This window comes from Xiphias gladius, chromosome 17 (assembly GCF_016859285.1).
Source record: "Xiphias gladius isolate SHS-SW01 ecotype Sanya breed wild chromosome 17, ASM1685928v1, whole genome shotgun sequence".
Classification (NCBI taxonomy): domain Eukaryota; kingdom Metazoa; phylum Chordata; class Actinopteri; order Istiophoriformes; family Xiphiidae; genus Xiphias; species Xiphias gladius.
Window position 1 is genome coordinate 10,759,791 of NC_053416.1, and position 14,741 is coordinate 10,774,531.

At 40.7% G+C, this 14,741-nt stretch overlaps 1 protein-coding gene across 1 annotated transcript in view; it reads right to left on the bottom strand.

Annotated features, from left to right (window-relative positions):
• kctd16b (potassium channel tetramerization domain containing 16b) overlaps positions 1-2,423 on the bottom strand; it is a 71,360-nt gene extending 68,937 nt beyond the window's left edge. Inside the window, exon 1 of the mRNA XM_040149672.1 lies at positions 2,400-2,423. Coding sequence (XP_040005606.1) covers positions 2,400-2,423 — 24 coding nt within the window. The remainder of the gene's footprint in view (positions 1-2,399) is intronic.
• Between the last annotated feature and the right edge of the window lie 12,318 nt (positions 2,424-14,741).

Genomic DNA, 14,741 nt, shown 5'->3' on the forward strand with positions numbered 1-14,741 from the left:
AAACGAAAAAAAAAAGAAAAAAAAGTCCAACAACTTCGTTAAGGATATAGTCCAAACAGAGGAAGGTGCTGAGGTGGTGTTGACACTTTGGGTTTTCCTCTTCAACTTCCCCTTGAACCCCAGCAGATTTTTTTTTCCCGAGCTGTGCAGACCGGCAGGAGGAGGCGGGACGTACCTTTCAGTGGCGAGAAACTTCGCAGAGACTGCACACGCAGACCTCGGGAGTCCTGTGGGGGTTTTGTCTGTAGCCCGTCACTACAAATATGTCGCCTGCTCGGGATTGAATTCAACTAAATCTCCTCCGCTGTCCTCGGGAGGTGTCAAAAAGCTCAGCTCAGGTTTTTGACGTTCCTTTTATTATTATTGTTATTATCACTATTCGGTTTTGCTCAGGGCAAGCGGAGAGGACCGACCCGCTGCTGCTGGCTGCGTTCACCGGGAGCTGTCCGCCGTGCTGAAACGAGCAGTATATCCCCCCCACCCTCCCTTCCACACTCTTGTACCGCCTCCCCTCCCCTACAGAGCTGGGTGGTGTCTCCACGGCTGGCCCACCACCCCCCACCCCTTTAACACACACACGCACACACACACACACACACAGGCTGCCAAAGGCGTATAAGGGGCGATTCCAGGCTACAGTCGCTGCTGGGTGCTGGAAAAAAAAAAGTCTCTACATGATCACCATTTGTCAGCCACCGTCATATTTCCTAAAAGCATTGGTGAGAAATCAGGCCCACTGTTATAAAAGTCCTATATTAATATGCCTGGAACATCGGTTTGGTTTACTAAGATATGTGTTGTATAATAGCCTATTACCCTCCCCTGGGTGCAAAGGTGGAGACTTGGTGCTGTCAGGGGTTAAAGAACTGTACGACTCTGTTTTAAAACGAAGTTTTAGGCTCTCACAGCAGCTTACAGGAATTTTCTGCGTCCATCTTTGTACCGTTATTCCAACGAGCCAAACGCTCACGATGCTGCAGTTTGACCCCCAGCTTGAATCAATTTACGTGCCATTTAGTTTGAACGCATAAAATACAGGACACATTTTGGTTTTCCGTGGTACAAGCCGTGCGTATCGTTCTGAGTTTAACATTTTGACTGCTGCGTCGCTGTAGTTTTCATTTTGGAAGCCTTTGGCAGGATAAAGTCTTCAACGCAAACAGCATCTCGCAGACCCTGATAAATGGCTGCGACTGCCGCTGAGCTGTAACACTATGTGAGCTTTCTGTCTGGCGGCTGGAGTGAGCAACAGCGCCTCCCTCTGTTTTGCATTGCGACATGCCCAAGATTTCGGCAGCATGGACAGAACCTCACACAGAGGAATAACAGAATTTGTGTGCCATAGTTGCTTGTCTACATCGTGTATTTCTCATACACAGACAGTGTACACGGATGCACGCATGCGTGCAAGTGTATCTGTTGGTGTTTTCCTTTTGCGTTTCGGGAAAAAAAAGAGCTGTTAATAACATCCCATGAATTTCCATTTTTATTTTTTCCCAGTGAAGTTTTCCTGCTACATCATCCTTCACGTCCGCGCGGAGAGAATAAAACACTCACCGAAGTCACGGGACAAAAATGCCCACTGTTCATTAGTTTTCTACAGATTTGTTTTCTCCAGTTTGTGATGAAAGTAAATGGTGGTTGTGTAATCTGTAGTCTCACAAACACACACCAGCTGCAGGGCCAAATCAAGACTGGTATTAAATACAAATGCCGTTTTAAAAAAAAGTATAAGAAAATACGAAGCCTGCTGGATCTCAGAAAGTCTGGTTCATACTAAACAGTGTCCTCATTGCAGCCTTCTGCCTGCATGCTGCTTTTAATTTTCTTTTGTCTTTCATCTGTGCACTTTTAACCAATGTTACTTCAAGCAAACCTGGATTTTTCAGCGTTCCTTCACTATATGTGAAGGAAACAATGTCCCTGTTTTTTCTCTTTAAATTTCTAAATTTTATTTTATTCTGTTTGCAAGAATTTACTGCAGTTTACAGAGACAGAGACATGGAGGTATTTACCTGCATCATATTGGTACAGGAATTAGTGGGATTTGTTGTTTGTTGCTCACAGGCACTTCAGACATTTTGGCCATCACTTTTAGCGGGACATTAGCAAGCAAGACCCGAACTCCTGTGTAGCCTCTCAAGAAGCCCTGCCTGTATGTAGCTTGAATTATGAATTACTCTTTCCCCGGTCCCAATTTTTCATTTACTGGAATTCAAATTCAAACCATGTTTTAAACGTCTATGAGGTTACATTGGAGAAGTTACAAAATAAAGGCCACTTAAAATTCCAAACTTGCATTAGGATCCCCTGACTTTTCAATTTGGTGTTGATGGACACTCAAACAAGTTCTTCGACAAAATGGTGGTGTCAAGAACCTTTAAAAGGACCGGAAAAACATTTTGAGTCGCTATTTCTGACATTTTCAAATTGAAAATTTGTGTTTATTCTGATGTTGCAGCTCAATATGACACCAACCAGCACACACAGCATAATAGCACATTATTGCATACTAACAAACAAATTAGTACACTATGAAGAATAACATACACGACTACACAGTATATACTTCATAGAATTAGTAATATGAAGGTGAGAAATCGTCTGTGTCGAGCTGTAGTATATACACGATAGCTCCAATCTTCCTCAAATTCAGTTCCCCTATTCATAAGAAGTCCTAATATCCAATCAGACATGGCTGACACTACACTCTGACACTGCAAGAGAGAGATGGGGCAAGAGAATGAGTGATAAAAACAAAATGAATAAAAGACGGAGGGAGCGAGCGAGCTGGTGTGCCCGGCTGGGACCTGCGCAGTCACCCAGAAGTAGCTTCATCATAAATACATGTAGCCACTGCACCGCTCCCTGCTGCGCTGCTATTTAAAGAGCGGATGATTGACCACCTGTAAGGAGTTAAACCTGAAACCAGTCATTTCATCTCAGCTTTATCTGTCCCCACAGAGCACTCTGTGTAATGGCATAAAAGCTCGCAAAACACACAGTGGGACCACCACCAACGCAGACGACACATTCCACCATGGCTTCTGTTTTGTGCATGTATTTCAAAAGTATATCTGCGCAGACTGTAGCACATCTTAGTTCGTGGTTGTTCAATAGAAGAATTCCAGAAGGGACAATTTGGAAATTTTGGAAAGTTTTCACGTTTCCCATTTATTCGGTCGGTGAAACCGAGATGACCTCAGAGCTAAAATGACAGATACATTTACATCACCCCGGTTGTGACATCTGTTCTAGTTTTGTTTTTTCTTTGCTGTTTTGTATCTTTGAAAACTAATTTTCAGTTTCATGTCAATCTCCATAAAATATACTGCGTGATAAAATATTTACTTGACAAGCACCGCAGCAACATTAATAATTTATCGCTTTTCCAAGAGAGACACAATATTAAGGAGATTTTTAATTTTTACTATGCAAAGGAATCCACTTTTTTTACAATCATGAGCTGTTCACTTCCTTGACACAGATCAGCTCCCAGCACATTCATTTTCTTCCTGTTTTGTGCAGAGAAGACTCATAAATGGGAATTTTCAGGCCAGTCACAGATGGTTGAAATAAACAGCATACTACTTCCACTTCCATCTCTCATTACAGCCACACTGAATTATGCCAGGGCTTAGATGGGAAGTCTGCACATGCAGCAGGCAGATATTGAATGCATAAATTCAGTTGACCCAAGGAGGACGAGTATTAAACAAAATGAGTTTCTATAAGCTATCCCTAAAACTTGGACGTTTATTATTTTTTAATTAATGACGGTCAGCTACGTATAATTTGAAAAAAAAATTCAACTGCCAAGAAATTTGAATGCTAGCTTTGAATTTTGAAGGAAAACCCAATCCGACCAATCAGACGAGCAGAGAGGAGAGGAGACTAAGGCAGAATAAGGGGTTTGTTAGGTAGAATAAGGCGTCCGGGGAAATTGATTATAGATGCCATGGAAAAGACATTGCTGCTGGCATAATGCCTGTTTACTTTGAACTCATCAGTGCTGCCAATAGAGAGCCATCAAGTATTGTGAGTCACTGTGTGATTAGATGGTCTGAAGGCAAGCTGGAAGGGGTGTGTGTGTGTGTGTGTGTGTGTGTGTGTGTGTGTGTGTGTGTGTGTGTGTGTGTGTGTGTGTGTGTGTGCGCGCGCTTGCATGTGTGTGTCTGCATACGTGGCTTGCATAAGAGCTTTGAGAGGGGAGCAATGGGAGGGTTGGTCTCTTGAGAGAGAGAGAATCAGCTTAATGAGGATCATGACGTCATGCAGGGTAGTCATCGGTTATATCAGTGAGCTGTTTATTTCACATTTGTCCACACTTTCCGTTGGCCATATATGTCTGAGGTACATTTATGGTTAAATCAAACCAATCATAAACTGTAGCACTTTAGCTTTAGGACTTACCATATGCTTATAGTGAACACATGAACTATTCCTTAGTTGTAAATTTCACTCAGTCACCTATTGATAATATAAGTTTATATTAGTTCACCTTACTTAACGCTCTGGTGCAGTGCAGAGCAGGATGTATGTACTGAGCAGCTTCCAGATCTGTGTGTTTTTTGAGTGTGATCAGGTCGGTCCTGTAAGAGAGCGTATTCCCTCCCCGTTGGGAAGCGGCAAACTGTGTTTAAAAAAAAAAATTTTTTTTAATTGTGTGTTCAATAAAGCAACAATATGAATAAATACATAAGCTTGTCCATCCTAAACTACACATATCATTTCTGTGGATTTTAATGCAGATACTGTGCAGTTCTTGTATCAGGGAATCATCTATGGACTTAATTTTTTCAGAAAGCCTATTAATGCACCCGCCATCTTTTCTGCATCCTTGAAAAAACAAAAAATAATTTTTTTTAATGGTGTATTTATTCATCTATTCATTTGTTTACGTGAGACAAAAATAGCTGGCTGGTGTTCAGTCCCAATGAGATCATCTCTAAATGCTGGTGACCAGGCTGAACTCCTACTGTCCTACTGACCGGGTACACATCAACAACTCTGGCCACTAATGCGATGACTCCTGAATCTCAGGTCTGAGTCTTCAAAGACTATATAGAGAAGTCTGCCGATGAACCCATAATCATTAAGAAATGTCTCGTCTCTGCAACATTGGTCTTCAGCCGTAAACTCCATGATGTCCTTTTGGGAATCAGCAACAAGCCCAATGCCCCAGATTTAGTATCAAAACAAGATATTTTTAGCTGATTCCCATAAAATACAGTCTCTCACTACTTGAACTCAGACCCACTACAGGAGTCAGTTGAATGCAGTTGCTACACTGTAATCATCACATCTCAAATGATGGTATCAATATTATGAGCTACAAACGTTTTCTAGTAGAAAATAATTTCCTCCGTGGCTCAAAACACAGACTAAATTCCAGCAGACTGACAAACCGAAGGCATATTTCTTGTGAACGTTCCAATGTGATAATCTTTTGGCTACTGAGCAATACAAATAATGTATTTTTGGATTTCTGCCTATTTCAGCGGGCCAAAAAAATGAGTTCCTTCTTCCTTTGTGTCATTTTGCGGCTCTGCCCCTCAACCCCCTCCTCATCCACTTCCTGCACAGGCCGACACAGCTTTCCCCGCTAAACAAGGTCCACCGCTCTCCCTGGAGACGAGGATATTTAACAGAAAGCCCACTAAACATTAAGGGCTTTGGCAGTCCAAGCAGAGCAGGCTGTTGAGGGACAGACAAGCGACTCCTGTAGCCAGGATAAGTAGAAGCCTCCAAGACACCACAGTGAACCGGGAAGTTGAACCTCTCAGCTTGTCTTCTGGCCAGCAACACAGCAGCAGAGCTGTCATCCCACTCACTGACACTGACTCTGCAGATGTCTCTGTGTGTGTGTGTGTGTGTGTGTGTGTGTGTTGTACAGCGTGCCGGCGAAGGCATCAAGAAAGAGGGTGTACCCTTGGAGCCAAGTATAAACAGAACAGGGAAATATGGATCCAAAGCTGTTTTGGATGCGGCCAGCTGAGCAAGGAGTGGTCCCAGTGTTTATATGTTACTTCTAATTCGTGGAGCTGACAGCAGGAATGATGCAAGATGATTACGCTAAATGAACCTCATTCCGTTTCTATTATGTTTTTGTTTGTTGATAATTTATCCTCTATGAGGTTTTATGATTTACGTATTTGCTTGGGAGACAATGGTCACAAATGTTCTCATCTTTTTACAGCTTTGTTTGAAACAGTTCTGCGTTTAAGATTTATGGATGTTGTTTTGATGAGTGCATTCATGTGTTTTCTTGTAGACTTGTCTTTTCTGTTTTTATACTGTATATGCAACCAAATCATCTTCTGTTCTGTAACTAAAATTTGTTTGATTTTGACTGTAAGAATCCAGATGTTTTTCTTCTTGCTGATTTTTCTTCCTTTTTTTTAAAACTTGTTATAGTGTGGATGTATTTACTTTATGCTGGAGGCCTTTCTCAGCTATATATGACTTCTCCATGGATTTAGACCATTGGTCTAAATCTCCATTCTCATATACTATGGCTCAAGAAGGCAAGATGTTCCAAAATGCTGATCCACGAAACAGAAAATTACAACATTGCATCGTTACAATAATTATCTGCGAGGCATTCACTTATTAGAACAGGTGTACATTTTCCTTCAGTTCTTAACAAGGATGAAGTCATACCATTACATAACTTACTTACTGATGGACAGGCTAACTACAGGGTTCCCAAAAAGCAAATGTTAATTAATTCGTCCATCAATTTTCTTAGCTTTATATCTTGTCAGCGGTTGTCCCTGCATGCATTAGGTCAGAAGCGGGTTACCTTCAGGTCACCACTCTATCACAGGCACAGAAGGAAATTAGTATTGAAAGTCATGCTTTTTTTTTATTTTTAGGCACATACTGCAGTTGTGATATTGGTTATGTGTGTGGGCACAATGTACTTGAGTAATGATGAGGAAGAAACATTAAAATCATCATCTTCTGTACAAATGATTGCAGCATAACCAGCTTGTGTGATTTTGCATTCATGGTTAAAACGTACTTTTAATGACTTTTTATACAAACAGGAATGCGATCGTGTGAGATGATTTCAGTGGCCATGGCAGATGGATTGTGCCGCGACATCTGCTGACTTAATGATTATGCTTTGAAGCCCTGAGCTTTGTCTTCCACAGGGTTAAAATCTAATTAGTCAGCCAAGTATTATAATAACACATAGTAGATTAATCTGTTGTTCCAATCTGAGGGATACTGAGCAGCATTTGATGCTAGGACCAGCTACGCCTTGAACATGGATGTGTACACAGGCAAACCTGCTGGTAGCGCGCCAGAGAAGAACCAGGCCAAGCGTGTAGTCTTGGACCCGGTGGCAGTTCTCCAGGGGCACAACATCACATGTGATAACTTCTTTGCTTTTTATGCCCGTGGCCAAGAGCTGCCATGGAAAAAAAACTGACCATGGCGGGGGCAGTCAGACAGAACAAGCTTGAACTTCCTCCTGCCGTACTGGCCACAAAGGACAAGGCTCAAGTTTCATCTAAGTTTTTCCTTCACGGAGACACACATAGTTGTGTTGTACTGTTCTAGGAGCAAAAACAAAAATGTCTTCCTGATGGGCACCCACCACAGTGACGACGCTGTGAAAACCAGGGAGAGCAGGAGGCCGAATACTGTTCTACACTACAAGAGAAACAAAGGGGGAGTGGACAACCTTGATAAGGTTTGCTGCTTTTTATCTCTCAATTCTGTACTTGTTTTTCAATTATCAGATGTTTTTATGCACACAAAGGAATGATGATAAAACACTTTCACATTGAATTGGGAGCATTGTGTATTTAATTATCTTCATTTGGTTATGCAAATATGTTTTTAGATGTGATGAATTGAGGAAATTTCTAAGATGTAATATTTCACATGCTACTATGTAAGAAATGAAATATCACTTGTTTGTATTCAGTATTTTATGATTGATTGTTGCAGGTTACTGGCACATACTCCTGTGAGAGAAAGGCTGCATGATGGCCTTAGGTGGTGTTTGTCAACATCCTGGTTGTCACAGCCTACAATGCTCCTACAGTGTGAACGGAGGCTGGAATGAGAAGAAAACATTCCAGCGGAGGCTTTCCCTGAAGGGGCCGGGAAAAAGTACACGGTGCATGTCATTCCAAGGCCGCCAGCACTTTCCTTGAACACCAGCGTCTGCTGATTGACGAGAGATACACAGGGGCCAGGACCTAGCTCGAGAACACTCACAGACAAAAGAGACAAAAGGAAGAGGTGTGATCGTCATCGTGCCGACAGTGCAACACAAAAATTTGTAGGGCACATGCAAAAACCATCAGGTATTGTCAATCATGTGCATGAGCGCACACATACATAATGTAACCACCATGTAATGGTTGATTGATTGAAGGATCGTAATACATTTTTCATTTGTTTGTGGAACTCTTATTGTTACTGTTGCTTTGTAATGTTCAAGGGTTTCAAAATAAATGTCCTATCTCGACTTTGACACTGAGTTCTTTATGATAAATAGCACGGTACGTTTCCTCTGGTATTGACTATAGTCAAAATAATCCAAAAATATTGATTTTACTCAAAAAACGAGTTGTATATTTTCAGCTCAGTGGGGCCTACAAAACTATATGTTCCAAAAACTTGTTATAATTAGTACAAACAAAGTTGATAAACAGATCTCACACAACATCAGGTGGTAATTATGCATTATGATAAATTTATAAACGGTTTCAATGGGTTGGTCAGTTTTGACCGGGAACACAAACACAACCCAAGGGGTAGACCTTTCTCCTAATGCTCTTTTTCACTTTGTTAGAAAGGAAATATCCCTTTTGCACTCAGAGAAAATCAAACGTGTAAAACCAGTAGGTTTTGAGTGTATCATACAGTAGCTGGTTTTTGATTCAATTTGCACCATGTGGGACTCAGGAAGCAGTTGGCCAGGATCAAGTTGTGGGTGTAGTGAAAGGATGGGAGGGGGTGGAGGATCTGACAGCTCCACAGCGAAGGAAGAAATTTCTGTTCATTTGTTTTAAGAAAAAAAAAAAAAAAATCCATTGAGTCAGACTGTGTCTAAGTTGTTTTCAGACTCATCTTTCTGTCAGGATTGAATCAGATGCAGATGTGCCATGATGACCATGCACAGAGTAACCATTCAGTCAGATCCACGTCAGATCATATACTGTGTACTCACTGCACATTAAACTCTTCCCAAAGTTAAAATGACACCTGCAGCAGAGTGTGGTTTACAGTTCAGTAGCTTGTCACACAACCAATTTAAAGTAAAATACTGTGTAGGTGTTTGAGTTTTAATGTAGTACTTTAGGATGCATTTAACATTATGAAAACACATTAGTATTGAATTCCCTATTGTGTCAGTTACATTTAAAATTAACCTTGTTATTTAATTGTTTTGAGTTGGTTCTGCTTGAGTTTCATTAGAAAATAGATTCTTGAGGACCATCATATCAGCTGCGACGAGGACAAAGTTGGTGTTGTGCAAATGTGTTGGTAGCCTATAACATACAATAATTTTCCTTTAGGCTACTCTTCAGTGTCTCCCATTCGACTTTGATTTGGAGGTTTAAGCCGTTTCTGACTTTGCTTGGTACTGACTGGTTTCTGCCAGTTTATGTTTGAACCCGACTCAAAAATAACCACAAAAGATAACGAAGAGAAGAGAACTTGACAGATCTTGGCCACCCACTTGGATGAATGAAAAATAAAAATGAAAATATTACATGGCCAAGGTTAAGTCAGTCAAGCTGCTTCTAATATCAATCAAGCTTATTTTTTCTTGATACAGGCAACATCTCCATCTAGTTTTGATGGAGAAAATCCTGAAATTAGAATCCTGAAATTAGAAAAACTGCGCTTGAAACATGTTTACTGATCACTTCACATCAGCAACCTTTTCTTCTTGCTTGAAGACGAATAAATCCTGAAGGCTAAAGACTGAGACTGAGCAACTAAAGAAGGGATATTTGCCAAGAAGAGAGTCGGCCCATGTCTGTACAGTTCTCTCCATTTCTCAGGCCACCCCTTGGTGTTGCACATCACAGTGACGTTCTCCAAGCCTAAAGGGATCTCGACCCTGTTGATCTGGCAAACCATGCAGATGAGATGTTGCTAAGCACCCAGTCTCCCTCTGCCAGCGTAAAGGCCATGTGGGAACACTGTGGAGGGGTAGATGTCTGTGCTAGTTTACTGCCAAAGTCAGCTCTCTTGCAGCGTGTATTTCTGTCTCTATAAGTGTGTAGGAGAGTGTCAGTGTGTGTGTGTGTGTGTGTGTGTGTGTGTGTGTGTGTGTGTGTGTGTGTGTGTGTCACAGCGTAACATCTCTCGCACTCCCTCTCTCCCTCTCTCTCTCCCTCCCTTCACTATTTTCCGGGCATTACTCTCTGGCTCTGGGGATTAAAGGGTGGTTTCCACAGGTCCTCAATGTGTGACAAATCTCTCGATGGGGCCAAATCTCCAAAAGTACTATAAACTGTAAAACCCCTTTAAAGGTGTTTTAAAGGGGTTTTAGTTTTTTCCTTTTCAGCTAATACCATTAGAAATTTGCTGAAAATACTTTAAAGGATGTTCAGTATATGATTAATGCTGCAAACTTGTTGCTGAATTACAGGAAATATTTTTTTTTCTCCTAATCTAACATGTATATTAACAGAATTTATATGCATAACTTCCCAGAGCATCTTTCTATCTGCTATATCTGACAAACTGAGATATAGTGTGAATTAAGATGAAGGAAGTGAGCACTCAAGAGCTGTATTAAAATCTCTGCATACACACTGGAAATGAATCATTTGTGTTGGTGTCAAAGGTGACAGTGAGTAGAAGATGGATAATTGAACGTGAGGTGGGGTCTCTCCTGCCGTTGGTAATTTCATCAGGAAAGCAGAATGTCCAGGTGGGAGACACCCCAAATTCCTGTTGATGGAATGAAATCTTAATGAGATGTTACCCTTACAGCCGTTGTTTATTAGCAGAAAATCTTATGGCCATCTAAAACAAAAATAGTGAATCCCAGAGCAAGGGTTTCTGTCTAGACCCATTTTTTTTTAGTGCTGACAGTCACCAGTCATACTGGGTGCAATCCATCAATAAAGGACTGATATTTATTTCTCCATTGACCTTAGCTTTAATAATGCAACAGTGCAATAGAACCTTAACACTCTTCATCCAGTGAAAAAAGAACATGGCTGTCAGTTTTTTCTCAACTGCCATCTAGTTAAGAGAGGAAAACCCAGCTGAAGGCAGCAACAAGATCATACCTTTCCTTAAAGGGATTGTCAAAAAGCATTCTGGGAACTATAGGATGCGGTAGAAAACAGGAGACAGGTTGAGGGAGTGGGCCTCAACAAAAACAAAATAAACTGCAATGCTTCATCATAACTCCCGGAACTTCTGAAATGCGTTAAACATCATAATCTGATGATATAAAACCACGTGAGAGTATCTGAGGGAGGATTTTGCTGGCGTTGAGTGGCCAGACCGGTGATCAGTCAATGTAAGCTGGTGTTTCTGCTGGAGTCCCTTAAGAAATCTCTGCCTGAGTCTTGGACCCAGTTTTACCTCTGTCAAATCATTTGTTTCAGTTAGATGGAAAACTACACTCCGGAAGAAGAGAGAAACATTTTAGATGGCAAGTGTTGCAATTAAACTGATGGTATTGGCTTTTTATCAGCCTTGTAAGATATACTGAATATTAATCTTTATAAATGAGTCTGCATGAAAATGCCATATTAATATTCCTATTGTTATTTTATATTAATATTTATTATTGTTTATTTTGCTATTGCAGTAGCAGTACTTGAGGATTTCAGAGACTTTTCCATCATTGTAAAAAAAATATGGGGAACACTGAAACCTCGTCAAAACTGCTAGATTACCTACTGGCACAAAATATTGCTTTTTAGAAGTTCTCTATCCAAACACATTGATCTTGGCATCAACATTGATGCCAAGATCAATCTCAACTGATCCTCGCATCACCAATGTGAGAACTTGAATGATATGGGATTTTACCAGAGAATGTAGCATACTGTAAACAACAACCCCCCAAAATGCTGTCCAGCGGAAAAAATATTGACTTTCCTTACTTTGATCTGCAATAACAAAATACTGTAGCATTAATCCAGTGGGATAAACTAATTAATGTCCAGCACGGCATACCTCACAGTAAATGGAAGCACTATGGCCAAACCCTACAACAAAAGTTGAGGGAACTGAGAAGGGAAACTTGGCAGAGTGGCTGTAAGGGTAGGATCGAGGCAGAAGGAGAGCCAAGGCCATGCAACTGTTTATAATATAAGACTTATTATAGAAGCTTCTAAATCTGTTTTGACAGATAGAATACTTGTGGGTCGACTGGTGCTGTCCCTGATGCCAGCCAGAGGCAGATCAGAAAAAGATGGCAAAACTCCACCGTATACGCTGCCAGAAAACATCAGTCCTGTATTAGGGTTTGCCTACCATTTCAGAATCAAAGCTTCAAATGGAATGGCAGTTACTTAATGGTGCATACAATGCAGACTATGAAACTGAGCATGGATGTGTAAGAGAAACACATTTTTATCATTTGCATTATGCACTTTATTGTGTATTTGTGTATGATGCACATTTTTTGTGTCTTTCGAGTGATGCCTCTGTTCCAGCAAGAATTCCTCAGAATAATTTGATTACCTTAATATTATATTTTTGTCCTGCTTAAATGTTCTGGTATTACCATTATCATCAATATATCCTAGAACGAGATGTATTTTCATGTTGACTATCATTTTGTCAGAGGCTGTTAAATCTCGAGTGGGTGGAAATCTCATTATGGAACAAACACATTTCACAAACTCTTCAGCTGCTGATTGTTATTTTAGTGCTCATGTACTGTAGCTCCCTCACAGAGTGAAGAAAGCTGCTACAGAGATAGGACCACACTAGAAGCAGATGCCTAGTAATTTATTATCTGTGCAGCACTCATATTAATGGGGTGGCAGGTAATTGAATTAAATGAAATAAAGGAATTTAATCTTGTAAATGCTCTGAGGAAATGTTTGCATCCATTTCCGCTATAAAAATAGGGCTGTGTGTGTTTTGTGTTCACTCAGATACTTACTATGTTGTGTGCAGAGGGAGAAAAATTATCTCCAATCTGCATCATTCTTTTTGTTCAGAAGAACCTATAAAAATAGCTAGATCCCTTGCTTTTTCCTCTCTCCTTGATCCTGGAGAGGCGGAGAGAGAAATCTTAATTGAGGGTACAGTGGGTGGTTGGAAACGAGAAGTTGCCGCAGTAGAGGAAATTCAGTATTTTTAATCCACTCATCCACCCAGGCAGTGACAGCAGGATTACAGCAGAGAATTTATAAAAGAAGGCAATTATGACAGCACATGGCAATACACTGCCCTAAATTCAATTACCCTCTCAGGCCCTTTTCAATTTTCTTTCATTAAGTGGATTAAGTAGAAAGACATGTTCTCCAAGTTTAGAAATGATTAAAAGTCCAAGGAAAGATGAGGAGCAATGAAGGGGAGGCGACTCATTTCTGCTTATGATAAGTCATGGGTGTCCTGCTGTAGGAATTCATGTTTCGTGCTTCAAATTGATTTTGTTCATCACGCAGCCGAGAAATGATCCTGTGCAGCTGAGAGGTTTATTAGTGATATTCTTTTTGTTGTTTTTTGTATTTTTTTTCTCACCCAGCCCAACTTTTCATGTGTTATGAGTTGCATCTGCCTGTCCTCCAGCATAGAAACATACCTTCAATAAAACAGTCTTGGAGCTATCCTGGAACAAGTGATTTAACATAAACTCTGGGACCTAGTTCCCAGCATTGCCTTCAACAGGAAACAAAATGTGAAAGGTGGTCACAAAGTTTCCTGGCAAAACAATTTCCTCCTAGCTCATGTAACCTTGCTGGGGCAACTAGTTTTTGCAGCCTTGGCCATAAGGTTTCTTGGTATATTTTGTGTGAGACCCATAACACGATCAGATTTTCTCTCTTAAAGACGTAAGCAGCTTGGTATGTCTCCTATAAAGAATGAGAAAGTTTCCCATCATGTATTTTCTCACTGTTTTATTTTTCCCATGTCTCCTTCTGTAGCTCCAGGCTATAAGCAGAGCCAAGTCTATGTAATTTAGTTTCTTTTAACACTGCGCCAGTTAATTTATGGCTAAAATGCAAATATTTTATTGTTGTGAATGCCAGAGGTGTTTTTGTTTATCCAGAGGGGATCAATACAATTTTTCTTTTGTTTCTGATCCTCATTTGTAGTCTGCCATTCATTACAGATCACACCCACATCTGTGATGCTGTCTCTGCATGTCATTCTCTCCTGTCCCTATTTACTGTCAGCAGAGGTCACCAGCCTATTATTTTACATTATCTGTCCTCATCAAAGATGATGGATCCGCCTGCAGTATTTGGAAGCAGTGCAGCTCTCCCGCACAGGCAGAGTGATCGATGTGCTCCTCTGCTTCCTAATGAAAGAGACTACCTTTGTTCTTGCCTGGAGCTCCGCACCTGTCCAGTTATATCATCTTCTACCCTCTGTCTCTGTTACCATTAGATCTTGGTTTCCTCAAACAATGAGTCAGAACCCAGTAGGGTCTCATACCTACCCGTGGCGGCAAAACAGACAGTAGTTCGAGATGTCGAGCCATATCTATTTTAAATTCAAAATTATTTTTTTTTTTTACAAGTATTGTATTTGTTCATTAATCATAGTTATATGAAGAA